Source organism: Sceloporus occidentalis, unplaced genomic scaffold, assembly GCF_023333645.1.
Source record: "Sceloporus occidentalis isolate IW3139 unplaced genomic scaffold, rSceOcc1.0.p SCAF_1, whole genome shotgun sequence".
NCBI classification, from domain to species: domain Eukaryota; kingdom Metazoa; phylum Chordata; class Lepidosauria; order Squamata; family Phrynosomatidae; genus Sceloporus; species Sceloporus occidentalis.
In genome coordinates, this window is record NW_028316981.1 from 139,212,415 (window position 1) to 139,233,252 (window position 20,838).

General features: G+C 41.5%; 1 protein-coding gene across 4 annotated transcripts in view; it reads left to right on the forward strand.

Moving 5' to 3' along the window:
• Positions 1–20,838, forward strand: part of CCDC40 (coiled-coil domain 40 molecular ruler complex subunit) — a 40,750-nt gene that overhangs the window by 14,971 nt on the left and 4,941 nt on the right. For 2 of the 4 annotated variants that reach the window (XR_016282382.1, XM_089539124.1), the window contains exons 6-18: positions 378–553; positions 1,801–1,884; positions 1,973–2,192; positions 3,457–3,614; positions 5,772–5,894; positions 8,165–8,286; positions 10,195–10,438; positions 10,566–10,748; positions 12,091–12,336; positions 13,777–13,990; positions 17,751–17,920; positions 18,251–18,342; positions 19,636–19,756. Coding sequence is in view for 3 of the 4 variants with exons in the window: in XM_089539124.1 (XP_089395250.1) it covers positions 378–553; positions 1,801–1,884; positions 1,973–2,192; positions 3,457–3,614; positions 5,772–5,894; positions 8,165–8,286; positions 10,195–10,438; positions 10,566–10,748; positions 12,091–12,336; positions 13,777–13,990; positions 17,751–17,920; positions 18,251–18,342; positions 19,636–19,756 (2,153 nt within the window). In the remaining variant the exon portion in view is untranslated. Of the gene's footprint in view, positions 1–377; positions 554–1,800; positions 1,885–1,972; positions 2,193–3,456; positions 3,615–5,771; positions 5,895–8,164; positions 8,287–10,194; positions 10,439–10,565; positions 10,749–12,090; positions 12,337–13,776; positions 13,991–17,750; positions 17,921–18,250; positions 18,343–19,635; positions 19,757–20,194; positions 20,467–20,674; positions 20,815–20,838 lie in introns of those variants that run through there. The other 2 variants (XM_089539146.1, XM_089539138.1) reach the window with 2 other exon arrangements.

Genomic DNA, 20,838 nt, shown 5'->3' on the forward strand with positions numbered 1-20,838 from the left:
GCCATGGCCTTGAGGGCATTTCCTGCCACAGTCCCAAATGGACTGCAGCAAGGAGCCGCCTTAGGTGGGCTCAGTGCCAGGATGGCTTCCGGGTGCTCTGGGGGCTTGAGTCATCTAAATGCCATGCCCCTGGAGTGGCTGAAAGCAGCTTTCCTCTGCCCATCTGTTTCGAGCCTATGTGCCGACTAAAGCTGATATGTGCAACCTATCAACACCAGGAGGGCCACATGTTCCTCATGCCTTTTTTCTTTTATTATAATTTGTATTCCATGTGCTGTCTTGTTGTGTAATAAGCAATAAAGTCTATTGAACTAGAGCACTCTTCACTGCCATGTGTTTTCTGTCTCTGAATCCATACATCTCTTTTCCAAAAACAGGTGCTGCTGGATCAGTTGCCTTTTCTCCCTATACTGAATCTTCTCTTCAGCCTTTGTCTCTTCAGTTTGGTTCTCTTGGCCGCATGGAAGATCATGGTGATGAAGACACACTGCGTTTTACTGAGGGTAATGAGGCAGAGGAGGAAACTCAGCTGGTTGTCCTGGACCCAGAACATGTAAGGAGAAAACAAGGCTTAGGGCAGCTGTGATGTTGTTACATGGATACAAAATGAAAGGCAAACAAAGCTACCACTATTCAGTTGCAGAAGAGCAAACAACTCATTTGAGTGGATTTGCCCATATATTGATACATTAAGGTTGTCAGTTACAATAATATATCTCTTTTTCTGGATAAATTCTAGCTTCTAAGATGATTTTGCAGAGCGTTGCCAGCATCACTTACTGTATATACTCACATGTAAGTCTAGAAATTTTACTCAAAAAATTGACCCAGAAACCCAGAGTTGACTTATTTATGGGTCAGTGTAATAACTGTACTTTAACTCATATAAAAAAATGAACTCTCCTTTGGTGAAAGGCAAGAGCATAATCTATCCTGGAAGCACACTCCTCTATTTTCTCATACACCCAGCCTTTAGCATGAGCACTAACAATTATACTTGCTGGAATTTTGTAACTTCTTGAGCATTGTTTCCCTTTGCTTCATCCTTTGGAGCTTTTCTTACACATTCCTAAGTTTTATCCTCAGTTTATCCATGAGTCATATAAAAAGCCATAATTTTGGTCCCAAAATTGCTATTGACTTATACATGAGATCAACTTATATTCGAGTATATATAGTATTATGCTGAGCAGCTCATGTTCCGTGTTCTGAAATTACAGGAGATCCTGAGATTCAAATATGGGACTGTTCATTTTTGACAAAAGTCACAGGGTTAAATCAATTGTCAATCCCAATTAGAGTAAACCCACTTGACCAATGGGACTTATTAAATCAATACTTATGTAAATCCCGTTGATTCAATAGGTCTATTCTAATTTGGGGTTACAATTAGCTCTAGCCTATACTTCTCTAACATCTCCCCACTTCCTACTCTTCCATTGCTCAATTCACCAGCCTCCCAATATTCATAGTAGACTGTCTTCCCCTGACCTGTTCCCCTTCCTTTCTTGACCCAGCCTCGCCTATAACTCTGCTTCCTCCCCTTCTAACTTTCATTGTTTCCTCTTCTTGTTGTTGGTTGAACTATTCTAACACTGCATGTAAAATAATACTAACATTGAAACCCTTTACATGTGTTTTTAAGTACAGCTGTGTTAATTGGGCTTACATGCAACAAATCATTCATGTACCCCAGAACATCTCATTTGTTGAAGATCTCCAGAGTGAAAAATGCAGTATTGAAAGTGCTGTTTACTCATGTGATAAAATGGCGTTAACATATTCTTGTTTATTTTTTAGCCCTTGATGAAAAGATTCCAAAGTGCTCTAAAGGGCTACCTCCATAAACAGATAGGAAAACTGACTGATGAACTTCGTGAACTGGTATAGTATCTTCCTTTGGAATTTGTCTTTCTTCTTGTCTATTCATATTGGTGTATGCAGGCTCATTTCCTCCCTCTCACAACTGCAGACAGTAGCCACAAACCATGGGAAGGTACAGAGAGAGGAACTTGGAGTGATCCTATATGGGGTCCAGCAGCAGTTGGTCAGGCTGCAGATGGAACTGGAGAAAAACCACAACTGCCATTCTCAGATTGCCATGGCACGCCGGCAATTGGAGGAAGAGTTGAATGACCTCAGGAAAACATACAAGAAGACATATGAAAGCACTGGGGATGAACGTAAAGCAGGTGATCTGCTCCCTAACTCCTACGTGTTTCCTCATTCTTTTCATATTGAGCCTAGAGGCTTATTGACCAATTGTTTTGCCAGCTTTTGCCTAATATTTAGACATGAGGAGACATATTCATTATGAGGAAAAAGCTGAAGTGAATACTACTCATAGTTCTTTAAAGCTAACACTTTCATTATGAAATTATTGCTGGGCCATATATATGCAGGTGTGGTTAATAGTCACTATATTTCAATATGTTTGTTTTATTTCAGTATGTTTAGTTACTATGTTAGCTTGTGGAACCAAGGAATAGGTAGCTAACATAAAAAGTACCCAGTTGTGGTGGGTATGTCTATTTCATATTTCTGCGATCACTTTCTGCAAATGCAGCAAATGATATTAGAATCACTATTAAGGATCATAAAGATCTCACTTTTCATTTTACAGAAATAAATTTCTAGCCCTTAGGACCCTGAATATCTTCAAAGCTTGAAAATGCATAAGTAATCTTTAAAAAAACCTGAACAGACAGACAGGATTAACATCTAGTGATTAATTTTTTTTGTAAATGTGCCTGTTCATTATGCACTTGCTAAAGAAGATGTATTAGCTTGCTAAGAGGCTAATAGCCTGTGCTTCAATACTTGTTATAGAGGAGAGGAATCCATAGTTGTGTTTACACTGGCAAGAATAGCTTCCATATCTAATGGGTCAGCACAGGAATCTAGCCTCTTAAGTAGGTTGCTTTATAGTAAGTCGGCTGGTGAAGGAGAGATCCTTCACTTCTCTGCCAACCTGCTACATTTCTGTTCAGGTCACAGGAAGGGCTTCTCTTCCTCTGTGGCCTTTGTGGAAATCAACCAAGTTGGTTGAGAGTGATAGAGAGAGCCACTCCCACTTCTGCCAGCCTGCTGACTTGCTGCCTGGAATTCCTTGTCACATGTAACCCCAAGGGGAATTATTAAATACACAGTTGATTCATGGGAAAAGGTTTAACATTGTACATTGCTCCCAGTTACTGCATAACATTATGAATAATTTGCAAATGTAATAATGCAAAATGGGAACATTTATGTCTGTGATTATTTAAAATTATTTACTACCGTCACATAATTCCATTTTTCTGGGTGAATAAAAGTTTCTATTGGCATGGATTGGAATATTTTTAGAATTAGATAAATGTAGCTCTGGATACACAATCAAGTATGTGAATCATTATGCCTCCTAGTTGTGTTTTTGGCATAAGCTATAGAAATACATTTTCCTGTTGGCTTTCTTAGTTTCATCTAGACAGATGGAGATAGAAAAACTGTCCTTGCGCCTGTTTTACATGAAAAACATGGACCAAGATGTCCGTGATGATATTGCTGTGATGAAAAGAACAGTGAAGAAGGCTGAAATGGAGAGAATGCGTGCAGAAGTGGAAAAGCAGAAACAGGTACCTAGCAATTGTGGATCTTCTTAATGGTGTCAATTATCCTCTGTTTCTCACCAGCTCTCCTTCCCCATTGATCCCCATCTACAAAGGACACCTTGGATCCCTGTCAGAGTTCATCTTCTGTTGCCCCCCCCCCTTTTTTTTTAATCTTTTCATGTCTGACTGCCATCTTACTCCTCTTTTCTCCTTATTTGCTCCTCCAGCAAACTCTCCTTAGGTTTGCTTGTCAGTAGACCTTTTTGAATTGCAATCTTACCTGCATCTTCTTTGCTGCTTGTCTGGCTTCTCTTGACTCTGTCATTTGATTATTAAACATTATTCTAGAACAGTAAACATTATCCTAGAGCATTCAGTAATCTCTGTCATGCATGCACTTGCTTACCTTGTGTGTGTATGCACATACCTCCCCATATTCTAAAGTTATATGTTTGATTCTGCAACTTCAGTCCACTACCTCTCCATTCCTACTACTTTTTTGCTGTACATTGTTGTTGTTAACTGCCTTCAAGATGACCCTGACTCATGGCACCCATGGGATGAGATGTTTTTTGTGTAGTGTAAACCTTCTATACTGCCCAAATGAAGCAGAAGTTAATAGTGCTGATATTATGAGTATCCATATTTTGAATTTAAGTTGCCTGTGTATTTTTACCTGTTCATATCTCATCCATCCTTAGAGCAGTTTGAAACATAATGTGATAGTTATTCCCATTTTATGGATAATTACAGCTAAGAGTATTTTACTTCCCTGGGCTATTATGAGACTCTGTGTCCAAAATAGGATTTGAACAATACTTCCAGGTCTTTTACTTCCCTCAATCTGGTCCAAACATACTCCAGAAATAATCCAGTTTGAGACTGATTTAAGTGCCTTGGCTCAGTGCTAGGGAATTACAGCAATTGTAGTTTATTGTGGTACTAGAGCTTTCTGACAGAGAAGGCTAAATATCTCACAAAACTACAGTTCCCAGAATTCCCTAGTATTGAGCCAGGGCAGTTAAAGCGGTCTCAAAGTGGATGGTTTCTGCAGTATGTTTTGGACCTCTGACTCCTGGCCCACTTGGGATGAAAAGAACTACTGTAGTTATTCATCTTCTTACTGCCAAATTATGTATGATATGGGAGATTCATAATAAGCATTTCTCACCTGCCTTCTTTTATTTATTGGTAGCTTCCTAGGGCTACAGTCAAGGTCAAGGAAGTCATGTTGTAGAAGAAGGTGTTTTACAATTTCTGTCCAAGCTATTTCCCCAGAATGTACCTTCCACGGTGAATTGCTTTTTAATGGATCCCCAGATGGAAAATATTAAAAAATAACTTAAAACAAAAATCATCAAAGGTTTTGAGTTTTTGCTGAACAAGATGGACAAAATGCACCCCATGTGAATTCTTCAAGGCCATTTTTGTAGTTGGCATTGCCCCCTTTCACTCCAAAATATCTGGGGTTTTGCAGATTATTCCCCCCCCCCCCCCCCAGATTTTGTAGGCTTCCTGCTCCTTTTGGTTTGCCCCTTCCCTGGTAATATATTATGTCCAGGCATAATGTGTTCCTTGTTGAGATCTGGAAGTGGAAAACAGCTGCTTGGACTGGCTGAAGTTTTCTGTTTCTGCTGTAGACTGCAGAATCTCACAAAAATAGTAGTTATAACCACTAGAACAAACAGCTACTAGCTGAGCACTGGACCAAAAGGTACCCTTTTACACTAAAGACTTATTTCTGTTTATACAAATGAAATAATGAGTTACAGAAGAAGAGGAAAATTATATACTCCATGCTGACTGGCTGCATATGCACTGCAAAAATAATCTAGTCTGTTTTAACTGCCATGGGTTGAGCCTATGGAGTCCTGGGATTTGTAGTTTGTCATGGCTACAGAGTTATCAGAGAAAGCTTAATATATCACAGAATTACAAATCTCGGAATTCCATAGTTTTGAGCCATTTAGTTAAAGTGGTGTCAAACTGCATTCATTCTGCAGTGTGGATATAGCCTGTGATAGTAATCATGCAGTGGCACAGAAGTGAAGAAAAAAAACCACCCTAGTTTAATACCCCCTAACTGTGGTTATTTTCACATTGCCTGGAAGGAGTGCAGTGAACAGGATAAGTGCAAGGAGGAGCCTGGTCCAATTTTCATGCATTTATCTAATTTCATAGGATCATCATGTAGACCAGTTAACAAAGAGGGTCAATGACCTGCAGGAGCAGATTGCACTCTATGAAGCACAACATATGGCGCAGGCTGAAGACACCAAAATCACACAGAAAGAAGTGGCAGAGGTAAGAGGTCAGGCCATTTCTTGATATTTCTGTGAAAAGGTAAGTTTTGAACACTTTTCTAAAAGTTTCTGCACATATTGTTTTTATGAACTTAACTAGCCTGTCTTATTTGTTCATATGTATATTTCACCTTTTCTCGCAAAGAGTCCAGGGCAATGAATAATCTTCATAAAACACAATACAACACACAAATAGCACTAAAATCATAATTCTAAAATCACAGACACATAATAAAATACACAAAACTAAGGATCTCCTGCTAAGCAGTTGAAACAGTTTTTGAACTCCAAGGATCTTGTTAAAATAAATGTATTTACAACTGGCATTTGAAATAAACACACACTTCTTTAGTCTGAATGTTTGTCAGAAAATGCTTTAGTCTTTTATTTTATCTATTTAGAGCTTTGCCTTGGAAAGTGACATAAAGGTGGCATTCCTATATACACACTCACCTGGAAACAAGTTCCATTGACTTAATTGTGAACATGGGTGGTGGGTCCTTCACATTTGCTGGGATTAGGGTTGCACGGCCACCATGAAAGTGGCAAATATGCAAATAAAAAAACACTTTTTTTTTGCCTGAGTGAACACTTCTCTAAGCATTTGTAGGCCATCCTGCTCAAATCTGTGGTCAACATCTGCCAAAAGCTGACCATAGAATTACACTGGGGAACCTTCAGATGCCTAGAGAAGTGTTCTCTCTAGGAATCTCTAGGTCCTTCAGTGCAACCTTTGGCAGATGTTGACCATAGAGTCACACTGGAGGACTTAGAGATTCCTAGAGAGAACATATTCATCAAAACCATCAATAATCAAATGCATAAAAATCAAACCCACAAATGTGGAGAGCCGAGTGTAGATATATACCAGAGCGCACAGCCATTTCCTGAAACCAAGTTAGCAATCTTCATTTTGAACTAATTTCCAGATGATACAACAGAATCATTGTCTATCAAATTATATACAGAGTTTTAAAGCAGGGGTAGGCAACCTTTTTGAGCCGGGGGCCGGGTTGCTGTCCCTCAGACAACTGGGGGGCCGAAGCCAAAAAAATAAATAATGAAATAATTTTAAAAAATTAAATATATAAATAAACCAGGACAAAGGTAGGACAAAATTTTCAAATGTAAGACACTTTTTTTTAAAAAATGGAGGACACGCAAAAAAATTTGCTGATTTTAAAAAAAATGTTAATATAAATGCATGATTCTGAGGCTACTATAGACAATTGCCCCCAAAGGCCCCGGCGGCAATCGGCGGCAGGACCAGGCTGGGGCCGGTCCCAAGGCCTTGCCGGGCCGCATCCGGCCCGCGGGCCGCAGGTTGCCTACCCCTGTTTTAAAGTTTTGTTGAAGAAATGTATACTCTGCCTTTTTACTGAAATGTTCAAAGTGTGCACAGATAGATAAAAAGCTGTGATACTTGGAACAAGCTGCTTGTCAAGAGGTATATAGAAAATCTTTGAAAGCAATTTGTTAAAAACTAAAAATCACTCTTGATAAGAAGTGATTTTGAATATCTGTGAGCTGGAAGAGACCAGCAATAAAAGCCAGCTTCCCAGCACCTTGTGGGTGAGGTGTTTATATGCCGCATGCCCTCAAGATGTTTTCAAGCCAGCTGGCTGCCCACATAGGAGCTGGCTTCAAGATGCTGTGGTGGGGGTGGCATTTATACACCGCATGCAACCGGAGCACACTAAATCCAGCTTCTGGCAGCAACGCGGGCAGAAAGCTGGCTTTTAGCCACTCTGAAAAGGAGGTGCTCTTTGCTACTACCTTTTTGGCCGGCTTGAAGGTGGTTTGGGAGTATGGCATGCAGTTGCCATGGCCCCAATCCATCTTCAGAAGGAACGGCTTAAAACTGCCCCTTCCAGGTGGTCTGTTCCGCCCCTAAGTAACAGGATAGGAGACAAAGGTGCTTAGTTCTTACCATCTGTTATACCATGTACCCTGTACCATGTAATTCACAGTCTCCTCCACATAGCAACAGACAGTGTCATGCTTTAGGATTATAATTCTCTTAAATTCTTTCAGACTTATAATACTTTTTAATTATTTTCAATATGGCTCACTCTGTTTTTGCAGATTTGTTTTCATTCCAACCTGTCTGAAATGTAATAAAAAATGTTCAATAAGGCAAGGGTTAAGGAGTAGGGGGGGAAAAAAACACTGGTACTGTCTTATGTGGGAATGGATGGGGTGCATAAAAAAAGGAGTTGAATGTCATTGCCCTGTGAGGTGTTGTAACATTTCACCACACTGACTTTTCAGGCAATTACAGAGATACAAGCTATTCACCTAGAGAAAAAACGCCTCTTGCATGATTGGGCTAACAGTTTGACTGGAATGAAGCGCCGAGATGAGGCCTATGCTGCTATGCAAGAAGCATTACGGTAAGTGTGCTGAATAAGCAAAGGTTCTTTCAGAGGGTTGCTGTTGCTGTTGACTTAGACAGAGAGCTTTATAATGTACAGAGGCACTTAGAACGTATTTTTTAAAATGTCAGCTAAGACATAGCTGTTGTCAAGATCTTCTTTCCTGGAGTAAATGAAGCCCATAAAGTACATGAAAATGCTTATCAGCAAATTAGAGGCATTACTGGGATCAAGGTGTCCCAAATGGGATGCTCCTTCAAACTTCATACAATCGTCATATGGTGATACCTAGCAAATAAACTGCCTCATCACTTCCAATGGGATTTATCCTCTTTAAGTACAAATCATAATTACATCCCTTGCAGACAATGCCTGCAAGAATGCATAGTGTCTCATTCTTTATTAAAGGATGAATTACACTGGCAGAATTGTTAGTTTCATTTACATATAAGCATGCACACCCTCCCTCTCATTCATACTTTTCTCGCTTTCACATATATCGCCCTTGCATCTATCACTGGGCAATTAAATGTGAAGAAAAGCCTCTGGATGGAGCCAGTTGGGAGGTTTTTCCTCTCCTCAAGTCTAACTACAACATGAAAGGGAGATTTGGAGTAATCATATCATTCTGGGAAAGGAATTATGCGAGAGGGGGGACATTCTCCTTTCTAAGGTTCTGTTCTACTACCCTTGAGCTGATCTCGACCCATGATGAACCTGCAGATGAGACATCTCCAAGATTCCCTGCCCTCCACTGCCCTGCAGGTTCATACCTATGACCTCTTTTATAGAGTCTCTCCATCTAGCATGCAGATTCATACCCATGGTCTCTGTTATAGAGTCCATCCATCTAGCATGTGACTTTCCTCTCTTTCTGCTTCCCTCCACTTTTCTTAGCATTATTTTCTTTTCTAATGACTCATGCCTTCTCATGATGTCTCCAAAATACACCAGCCTCAGTTTAGTCATCTTGACTTCCAGAGAGATTTCTGGTTTGACATATTCTGTGTCCCATTTGTTTGATCTTTGGCTATCCATGGTATCCTCAGTACTCTTCTCCAGCACCACATCTGTTCTGCATAACTTCCCCCATATGGCTCCACCTATATGCAAGAGGAAATGTCACCGGTATGTAGTATTAACTATTAGTATAAAAATCTCATTTTAGAAAGTATGATTTGACATTAGTTAGTTTCCAGTTTCCATAGTTAACATTAACCAAAGTTGCTTGTTTTCAGATGACAGATGACATAGCTGTAATCAATCAAAACCAGGAGTGAATGCTTCCGAATGCCATCTCTCTCTGTGACAAAGCTGGGGGTGATGTGCACAAGCCTAGCAGGAGTTAAGCTAATTCTTGCAACAATAAACTGCAATTTTGTATTACATCTGAACCATCTTATTGTGTATACCAATTTAGAAGTACTGGAAACTGGGAAAGATGATTCCTTTATTACTGTGAACTCTTACTTTGATTTGAATTAATCATGGTAGTTAATTGGAAAACACAGAAAAATAGGCTAGATGAAATTTTGGTCAAACTCAGCCAAGAATGCTATTAGAAATATTTTGGCCAGAAGTTTGTCAATTAGGTATTTGTTGTACTGTTCTGTTCTGAAAGGAAATGTAAATTCTTTCCTTAAGTGTATGACCAGTCACTGAAAACTGAGAAAAGGTTCCCCTTATGATAGCCATAAGTCAGAAAGGACTTGAAGGCATACAACAACACCACAACAAGGGCAAAGGCCTGCATGCTTGCCATGCAAAGAAGCAGTTGTGTGGAAAGATGCTGATACCAAGAAAGACAGATAGCCCTTCATGTTTAAAGGGCCAGTGTGGCAACATGTCATTTATAGCAATTTATTTAACAGCAGAAACTTTGGGATAATTATCCTGCTCTGGCTATTTCTGTTTCTGCTCTTGCAGAGAATCCAGACACAAGCTCAAGTCATTAGAGGTTGAGATTGAAGTCTATAAGAAGTCCATCATCAAGGAGGAGGAGAGAAATGAGCTTTTGGCTTCTATCTTAAACCGCTCAGAGAATGATGGTAACACAAGCAGGAAGCTGATATCTCAGAGCCTGGCTAAACAGGATGCCATGAAAGTGGAGTTTGGTACTTACACCCGTACCCTTCATGAGACAGAGCAAGCCCTGAATCGGGCCAATATGGTGAGATTCCATGTTTCCACTTTGTTATTTGTTTGTCTCTATTCAGTAGGACTATCTCCTCTCCCCCAATGATAGGTCAGTTGACAACTGTTTATACTTTTTCACAAGCTATTTCTTATCTTTCCAGGACCAAGCTTCTCGCATGAATGAGTTGGCGATTCTTCGTAGAGATACTGAGAAAGGATCACAAACCAAGCAGGAACTAGAGAGTGAGATCATGGTCAAGCTGCAGGATCAGTTGATGTCTAACAAAGCAGCAAAATACTATTTACAACTGGGTGTTAAGCTTCAAAACCAACTGATGAATTTGGTATGTATAGCACCTACAGCAGTGAAGATGATAGGAAACAGATTGAATGGACACTGACAGGGTTCTGTCTCTTTGTTGTGGATATTTTTTTCACTGAGCATTGGCTCTTGTTTCATAGCCTAATAACGATTAAAGAGTTTTTAGTGTTTTAGTTCCACATTGGTTTTGGGAACCCCAGAATCAATCTAAAAGCACAAACACCATTAAATACTTTTTAAAATACACAGAAATATCCAGTCAATTCAGGGCATGTCATGTTTGTCATAAGTTCCCTGATGTTTGACTAAATAGACACACCATTATAAGGAGATGGTGGTCAACTTGCTCTTTATTGAAGACTGAAAGGAATATGTACAAGATGGAAACCTATAGTAGATACTGCAGTAAATATAGCAAACAGATGGCAATAATGTGATTAGGATTTTATTTTTCCTGTTATGCATAAATGGAAAAGTGTTTATTTCATAGTGAAAATTATTCCTCTGGCAATCACGTCAAAGTAATGACATATTTAACTACTGATCACTACCCACCTGATGTTCAAGGTGATCTAGTTTTTTAAGGATGTAGGGAGACAATGGTTAATACAAAGAACAAGCAGACAGAAACACGGCTCTGCCTTTTTATGCCACTGTTCTTGTTTTGCATGACTTATCAGATATTCTCAAAGGCCCGGGACAGACTGCCCCAAAAGTGTGGCCTGGCAGATGCCTGTTTCCCTCTGCAAGGATGCTGCAGCCACCATACCGCACAGCATCCCTCTGGAATAAAAAGCACCCGGAAAAAACGGGTTCTTTTTTGGTCGCCGGGTGGATGTCACAAGTGCACCAATGATGTAAGTGATGCGCTGCAATGTGTATATGCTGTGCATTGCTTACGTCAAGATGGCGGAGTCCATGTGGATGGGATACCACCATCAGACCACCGCCATTACATACTAGGGTTCCGCACCATGCGGTTGCTGCGCAGCCCGGAGCCCTAGTATTGCTGCCACCATGCCCCTTTCGGCCCGTCTGTCTTGGGCCAAAGACTTTCTTAAATATCCATACATAGAGAGATCTTGTAGAACCTTTGGGACTAACTAAAGAAAGAAGTTGGCAGCATGAGCTTTTGTAGACTTGTCTACGACTTCCTGAAATGCATTTAGACCAAATACATCTGAGGAAGTAGACTTATGTCTACGAAATCTCATGCTGCCAAGTTCTTTCTTTAGTTAGTCTTAAATGTGCTACAAGATCTCTCTACATACTGATTCTACAGACTAATATAGCTATATCTTTAAATATCCATAAACAATATTTTTTGTTCCCTCCCCACTTATTCCTAATTATCCCTACACTAGGAGATACAGCTTACCAAAATTGAAAATGAGACAGCCCAAACTATGCTGAATATCACAAATACCAACTGCAAGCTGAATATGCTGGAGAAGAACCTATCAGATGTGGACAAGGAAATGGATAATCTCAACAAACAAATCAGTCATAGTGAGGCTGAGATTGCTAAGCGTAACCTCCTGATTAGGCGCAAACAAGAAATGATCAATATGTACAATAAGAAATTAGAAATGATGATTTCTCAACTTGGGGTATGTATCTTATGACTTTAACCCTCACTGGAATCTCCCACCTCACTCCTAGCATGAACACTTGGCAAATCTAGGTTTATTATGTTGTAAAATCTTCAGCTATTCTTTGTGCTGAACCACAAAGTGCTTTTTAAAGTCAGGGGAATTTTAAAAGTGACTTGTGGCATTTGTGGGAGGCCTCGAAACAAAAATAGTCTGAATAAAAACCCAGTGCACCTGTAGACTTGTTGTATTTGAGTCTCTGAAATTCAGCCAATATCACTAATGATTGGAAAGGCTATCTCTTAACCTTCATCACATGAGGGTTTGAATTAGAGCAGGATATCAGTGACTGTGGACATACCTTATCACATGATGGTGTATCAGTGCCATGGTTGGTCTGTAGTCTGTCCATTGCTGGAGTGCTCTTTCTCACTGATGGGCAAATCTGCTCAGTGCCTCCCAATCATGCTGCTTTTGCACTATTGGGTCAGTAATGGCAAGTTCTTCCTGCTGCAGTTCCGATATGCAGGCAGTCATGTGATTTTGGGGGGGGGGGGGGAACTATATAATAACAAAAGTAACCCCAGTTGTTTAAATATCTGGATTGCTTGGCTGATGTCATATCACTCTTGTTCTTATTATACATGAATCACTTTTTAAAGGCTTAGTATGGACTAATATGCATATAAAAATCTGTGTAGAATAGTGAATTGCACCTGCATTAGATATCAGACTAAGGGTAAAATAGTTATGAGATACAGATAATCCTGTGCATGTCCTTGCCTCCTTTTTGACATTAACTACAAGATATTTAACATGCTGATGTTAAGAACTGGGGCATTGTATAAAAAAAATTTTTCTTAGCTTTTTCCAAGTCACTAATGTTTGTTCCTGTTTATCAGACTGTGTAAAAAGTGTATCAGAGAAATAAATGGGGAGGTTGCTATTAATGTATCAGTAAACAAAATCTAGACATTCTACTGCATATGCAATGCTTTTATTAGGAGGGAATTCTTGTGCTTGGACGAGTGTCATGTACATGTGGCTATTGCTCACTATCTGGATAAAAAAAAAACCCCAGAAATTAATCATGCGGTCAAACAGGTTGATGTTTCCATAAAACCTGCCTCTACATTTCTATTGATTTTAGTGTTCTCTCCATCTCTTTTGTCCTCAGCTAAGTGTTATTTGACACACAAAAATCATTAAAATCACAATGGGAATAAATTAAGCAGAAGGTTAATACTACACCTACACCTTTCCCAGAAAAAAATCCCAGAATTCCCAGATACTGTTCAATCCTCATCCTCTGACTACACATGATTCCTCACCCCCCACCCCCAAAAGATTGAGGAACTATTGGTGATGAAACTGTGTTCTGGTATTTCTGTGCTGAGTATATAGCTATAAAAAGTCAATATACTGCAAATAAAACAGGATCATTCTGATTAATTCCAGGGACAAGAGCTGGGGCCCTTGGAAATTGAAATCAAGAAACTTACCAAACATATAGATGAAACTGAATTGGAGGTAGCGAAGCTACAGAGGCACTGGCTGAAACAGCAGAAAGAGTTAGTGAAACTCACCCAGGAGCGAGATGAGCAGCTGGCTTCCTTGGATATGTTAAAAAAAGAGATCACAATCAAGGAGCAAAAGAAAGTCCGCATAGAGAGTAAGTGTGATGCTTCCCAGAAGGGTGGTAATAAGACAGAACACTACAGCTTTGATTGAATGATTTTCAGGTTTCTTTGTAAATGGCCACATGAAACAGGGTATAATCATGCCTGTGTTATCAGTGATTGTAGAACTAGTGTACAGGAAGGAAGAGGCATGTCACAGTCTTTCACTGTCATATAAGAACACCCTTTCCTTAACCAGGAACCATGTCCGCCAGACAGACCATATCGAGTGTATATACCTGACCCTGAAGGCTAGGGACAAGTTAGGGATTCTGTTGGTCTACAGGCCACCCCGTACGCTAACAGACTCCCTGGCCGAGCTGACACAGCTGGTCTCGGAGCTGGTGCTGGAGTCCCCTAGGCTTCTTGTCCTGGGGGACCTCAACATCCCCTTCGAGGCCAGTCAGGTTCCAACTGGTGCGGCTCGGGAGTTCATGGCCACCATGACTGCCATGGGCCTGTCCCAATTGGTCACAGGGCCCACGCATTTTGCCGGTAATACATTCAATGTTGTCTTCTTACGGACATGGAGTCTCCGTGGGCAGAGGTAACCAATATCTCTGCCCTGTCATGGACGGATCATTTCCTGGTTGAGGCTAGTATCAAGGCTACTGTCCAGATCCCCCCCGGGGGTAGCGGACCTATTAGAATGGTCCACCCTCGAAGGCTGATGGAACCCAAAAGGTTCCAGGAAGCCCTAGAGGGCTATCTGGTTGGAACTGACGGCAATTCTGTTGATGCCCTGACCAACATCTGGGATGTTGATCTTTCCAGGGCTATACACAGTATCGCTCCCAAGTGTCCTTTCCGGCCTGCTTCCAATAAAAAGCCCTGGTACACGGAAGATCTCAGGGCAAGGAAGCGGGCTGCGCAACGACTAGAGCGCAAATGGCGGACACATCGGGACTTAGCCGACAAGACACTCCTAGAGTCTCATTTGAAGGCCTACGGAGTGGCAATAGGTGCAGCTAAGAATTCGTTCTATGCTGCACGTATTGCGTCCGCGGAGTCGCGTCCAGCAGACCTGTTCAGGGTGGTGAGAGAGCTCACTCAGTTGGCTCCCCCCCGAACCCATTATTGGAGCCATCTGAAGCCTGCTGTGATGAGTTTAACAACTTCTTCGCGGATAAAATCTCTCGGCTAAGGGCCAATCTTGACGCTGTTATTGATTCAGAATCAGGAGTAGAGGCGTCCAGTGTTTCCGTGGACTCAGTTATACTGGATCAGTTTGAGTCTGTTAGTACCGAGGATGTGGACAGGATCCTCAGCAGCGTTAGGAAGACGACCTGCTCTCTCGATCCCTGTCCTTCATGGCTGGCAGTTCAAGGGGGAATGGCGACAACAGAAATGCTGTGTCGCATCGTCAACTCATCATTCAGGGAGGGCCTTTTTCCATCGAATTTAAAAACGGCCATTGTAAAACCTTTATTAAAGAAGATCTCCCTGGACCCCCTAATTCGAAATAATTATTGGCTTGTGTCACTGCTGCCATTCTTAGGGAAGGTGATCGAGAGGGCGGTTGCCTCCCAGCTGCAGAGGGTCTTGGAGGATACAGATTATCTGGACCCATTTCAAACCGGCTTCCGGGCGGGCTATGGGGTTGAGACTGCCATGGTCGCCTTAGTCGATGATCTCCGTCTGGGCATGGACAGGGGTAGCGTGTCCCTGTTAGTGCTCTTGGACATCTCCGCGGCCTTCGATACCATCGACCATGGTATCCTTCTGGATCGCCTGGGGGAGTTGGGTATCGGGGGCACTGCTCTGCAGTGGTTCCGTTCCTACCTCTTGGGTAGATTCCAGATGGTGGAGCTGGGGGACTGGCGCTCCGATAAGAGGGCCCTTACATCTGGGGTCCCTCAGGGAGCGATTTTGTCCCCTATGCTATTTAACATTTACATGAAGCCGCTGGGAGAGATCATCCGGAGACACGGGGCGCGGTGTTATCAGTACGCTGATGACACCCAAATAGTCTTCTCTGTGTCTCCGACTGATGCAGTGACTAGGGATGGCATCTCTCCGCTCAATGCCTGTCTGGAGTCGGTAATGGGCTGGATGAGGGAAAACAGACTCAGCCTGAATCCAGAGAAAACGGAAGTGCTTGTGATAGGTTCCCCTGGTCCTGGGAAGGAGGTTTGTCCACCTGTCCTAAACGGGGTCATGCTCCCCGTAAAGGACTCAGTTCGCAGCTTGGGGGTGCTCCTTGACTCGTCGCTTCACCTGACTCCTCAGGTGGATGCGACAGTTAGGAGCACCTGTTATCAGCTTCGGCTGATATGCCAGCTGCATCCCTACCTCGACCGGGGGGACCTTGAAACAGTGGTGCATGCTCTGGTAACCTCTCGACTTGATTTCTGTAATGCGCTCTACATGGGGCAACCCTTGTACCAAGCTCGGAAGCTGCAGTTGGTTCAAAATATGGCCGCTAGGCTGGTCACTGGTAGTTTCAGGGCCAGCCATATAACACCGATATTGAAAGATCTGCATTGGCTACCAATTCGCTTCCGGGCCCAATACAAGGTGTTGGTTGTTACCTATAAAGCCCTAAATGGCTTGGGCCCAGAGTACTTGGAGGACCGCGTCTCCCCATACAATCCGCCCCGCACACTCAGGTCAGGTGGGAAAAATCTTTTGAGCGTTCCTAAGACAAGATTTGTACTAACGGCGCAAAGGGCATTCTCTGTGGCAGCCCCGCAATCTTGGAACGCTCTCCCTGAGGAGCTCCGCTTAGCCCCCTCCCTGGAGTCATTTAAGAAGAACCTGAAGACTCATTTATTCCATCAAGCCTTCCCTCACATGTCCTGACTGTTTTTCCCCTATGTATTGTGTGTTGTATTGTATTGGATTTTTAGATTGACTAGTAATTTTTTAATCTGATTTTATGAGGTTTTTAATGATGTATAGTTATGCTGGTTTATTTAGGGTGTTTTTTACTGTGAAGTTTGTTTTCTTTTAATCGGTACTGTATACATTTGTATTGCTGTAAACCGCCGTGATCGTGGGAACGGCGGTATAGAAATAAAATCTCAATCAATCAATCAATCAATAATAATGGGGTCTTACAGCAGAAATCTTTTCAAGTGTTTGTGAATGAGAAATTGTAATTTTGGTGGGTGGTAATTGCTCATGAGGTTTCAGTAGTATGCTTCTCTAATATGGTTATGTGTGATGTATGAGTAGCTGACTTTCAGGTCTCTTTAAATAATCAGTTGTCAGGCTCTTATATAAATGTTGCAGTATCAGGTTATATATTTACTAGCACTGTTAACTGAACTACTAAAACCACACATTTCACAGTCAATTAATTTGTTTTGTGATATCAGAAGGTTTTCCTGAATGCAGCAATGGGGTTTCCAAATGTGAATTTTTAATTCGAGATAATTTGGAGTCCTAAGGTGCAAAAATGTAGAGGGCATTGCTTACAGGACATTTTCTCTTTAAGATCCTACCACTAATAGTAGAGGGATGTGCAAAGTTTTAGGCTCTTAATGATCCTGCCACGATAGTATAAAATAAGATCACTGGCAATAATGAAAAGGGATATATGGGTGCCTTCTCATTCACTGATATGGTGTGTCTTTCAGTGCAGCATGGGTTCACTGAAATTAGCAGGAGGCTGGTAGCACATATCCTTCTATATTTATATGCAAACCTCAGCACCACCAGCCTCTCTTCCGTAAGCCATTTGTACCACTGATTTAGGATTCAAAATTTTATATTTTAGAACATTATAATCTGTTGACTCTTCCTTGCCAGATGAAATCCAGCAGGAGAAAAATGAACTGAAGGACATTGAACATCACATGAAGAACATGGCTAATGATTTGGTCAAGCTACATTTATTGATCAACAAGAACAGAGAGAATTCTGAAGACCTGCAGCAGGGAAACACTATAATGGAAAATGAATTTGTGCGCTCTCTCAAGGTATTCCCTGCCACTCAGATGCATTTCCTAGCAGTAATCTGGATCAGATACTGTTGTCCTGTTTTCTTGAATCATTCCAATAAATTGTCTGCAGATCCTTTGTGGGCAGGGACAGTGGGAGCAACTGATCCAGATCTCACACATGGAGGATGCTGTATCAGCATTGACTAACAGTAGAGTCAATACTTTCCTTGGTGTGGAGTGCTCTGAAGAAGGGTTTAGCGGGGGTCCTGCTATTATGATATAAAAAGTAAAGCTATTCTCTGTATTGCCTCTTCCTTTTTTGGTCCAAGTGGATAAGGCTCATAATGAACTTTTTCCTGGCTCTAGGCATCAGAGAAAGAATCGATTCAGATGCAAGAAAAGCTGAACCAAATACATGAAGAAAAAGAGAGACTTCTCAACAGTCTAGTGGAGGCAGAGTAAGTCCTGTTGTGTAACAGAACACCTGAATTCTTATTCAGTGCAGCTGTAAATGTATAGGTTTCTTTATATACATATTCCTACATTAAGAGGGACGGATCCAATAGTCAATTAAAGTAAAGTTACAATGATCAGATTTCTTCATGTTGCAGCCTCCATGCCCAGAAAGAATAGCCTTGTTTCTGTGGGATTTATATGTTGTCTGGAGGAATTTCTTTTGAGACGAGAACATTTTAATGACTTTCAAACATAGTAATTTTGTTGCTAAAAAAAAAAAGCAATCCTATTTACCAATACCTCTGTGGCAATTTCTTTTTAAAGAATTATGGTGCGGTACACACCAGCCAAATGTGCCATGCTCCCAGCCGTACTAGGGTCAGGGAGTGTGCACCATCCACACACTCCCTAACCCTAGTATGTGTGGACAGCACCATCATTACACGGCGCTATCCACACAGGGGGTGTGACGATGATGTCACACACACGCTGCTTTCACATGGAGTGGCGCGTGTGTGACGTCTCCGCACCACTTACAGCAGCCTGGCAGAGGCAGAGAAAGGAGCTCCAAAACGGAGCTCCTTTTGGGCCTCCGCATGGTTGAGGCAGCAACTAAACAGCTGTGCCAGCGATGCACAGGAGAAAGGGGCTGCAGTGGCCTCCCCTTTCTCCTCTGTAAGGCGGGGGTGTCCGGGGGCATTTTGCCACCTCTCTTTGGCTTGGAAAAACGTCAGATTGGGGCCGCAGGGCTGCTGGTGAGATTGCCCTGGCCCCAATCCAGTGGAAAAAAGAGTGACTACAGATGGAAAAAGGAGCGGCTACACCTTTGGGGAGATCTGTACCTTGCCTATATTATAATAGTGACTTTTGTGTGGAATATGGTTTGCCCATTTATCTCAAGATTTATTGTCTGTGGATGTTTTTAGTATAATTGACACATCTCCACTTCCCCAGCATGCCTCCAGTATTTTGTGAGATTTCAAAATTAATTTATGTCACCTGTGACACACACAGAAAGATGAGAGATGGTACAATCCTTTTCTTACAGTACTTCACTACATTGTTATAGTGTTATTATTTCACTTTAACTGCTATGGCTGCTTGGGATTTGTGGCAGTTTGTTGGATTGCAAGTTTAAGGAGGGGCATTTAGAATTCTCAGCCAGAGAGCTCTTAGGCCTATTAAACTACAAATCCCAAAATTCAGCAGGAGGCAGCAATAGCAGTTAAAGTGGAATAATAGCACTACAACAGTATGGTGTGATATTGATTGTTCCTTCCTTTCTACTTTGTCAGGTGTCAGATGATGCAGTGGGAGAAGAAGATACAGTTGGCCAAAGAGATGCGTGCTGCAGTGGACTCAGAGACTGGGCAGGGTGAGATCCGAGCCATGAAGTCAGAGATTCATAGGATGCAGGTAAAGTTGGAAGTGTTGTGTAGATGAATCTGCTCTTTGTTCAGTCTGGCCAAAGCATCAAAAACACCCAAGAGCTGGAAAAACACTAGTTTAAGGCATTGAATCAGAGTTTTTCAGCCCAAGCAACACTTGTTGTTACCTATACGGTATTCTGTTGTTGCTTATTTCCTGTTCCAGTGATGTACCTATTATTGAGGTCTATAAGAGAGAAGGTTGCTTATAGGAAATATATGGGACTTGAGTGGATTTTGTTTCACATAGGAGTTTATCACACAGGGACCATATGTGCCACCATCCTGTTAAAGTATTAAAGCACCTGCATTGCACAAATGCGCACAAATGCACAAATGGTTTTAACACTCAACTGACAATAACATGATAAAGATGCATTAACAATGCAAAGAAAGAGAGTAAAATGCGCATTTGGTTTTAATACAGATGCGTGAATATCCCTCTAATGGTTTGGAAATAGTGACATTTGTGCCTGCGCTCATGATAATTGTGGTGGAGGCCTGGAACCAAACCCCAGCAGATACCAAGGACTCACTGTACTCATCCTCATCATCCTCATCTTATCTATTTATTTTGATGACCTCCAATGCATCCCTGCATTTCCTGCCACATGCATAAAGGAACATAATACCAAAAAGAAATAATCTAGAGCATGAAATATTGCGAGTCTCTTGCCAGCTGACCATGTCTACCCACAAAGCAGATCCGGAGGTAAACTCGCCCCAATAAACCATGGGAAATCCCACAACAAGCTCAAAATCAATGATTATTTCGTGAATAAACAGCAGTTAGCTTTCACACTGTAGCAATTGCGCAAATAAAACCAATTTGTGAATGAAGCGAAAATGAATTCACAATATTTTCCCGTGAATGCCTAAATGCTGGATCATGTCTTTTTCTTATCAGATTAATAGCGGATTGCATGCGACATCGTGTGAAAACCATTTATACTCAATTTGAGCAATAAACATGGGATCTACCTCTTTTAAACTTCCAATTTTCACCATGTGCTAAACTGCAAATTTCCAAAGTCAGTAACAAGGATAAGGTAATAGTAGAAGCTAGAACAG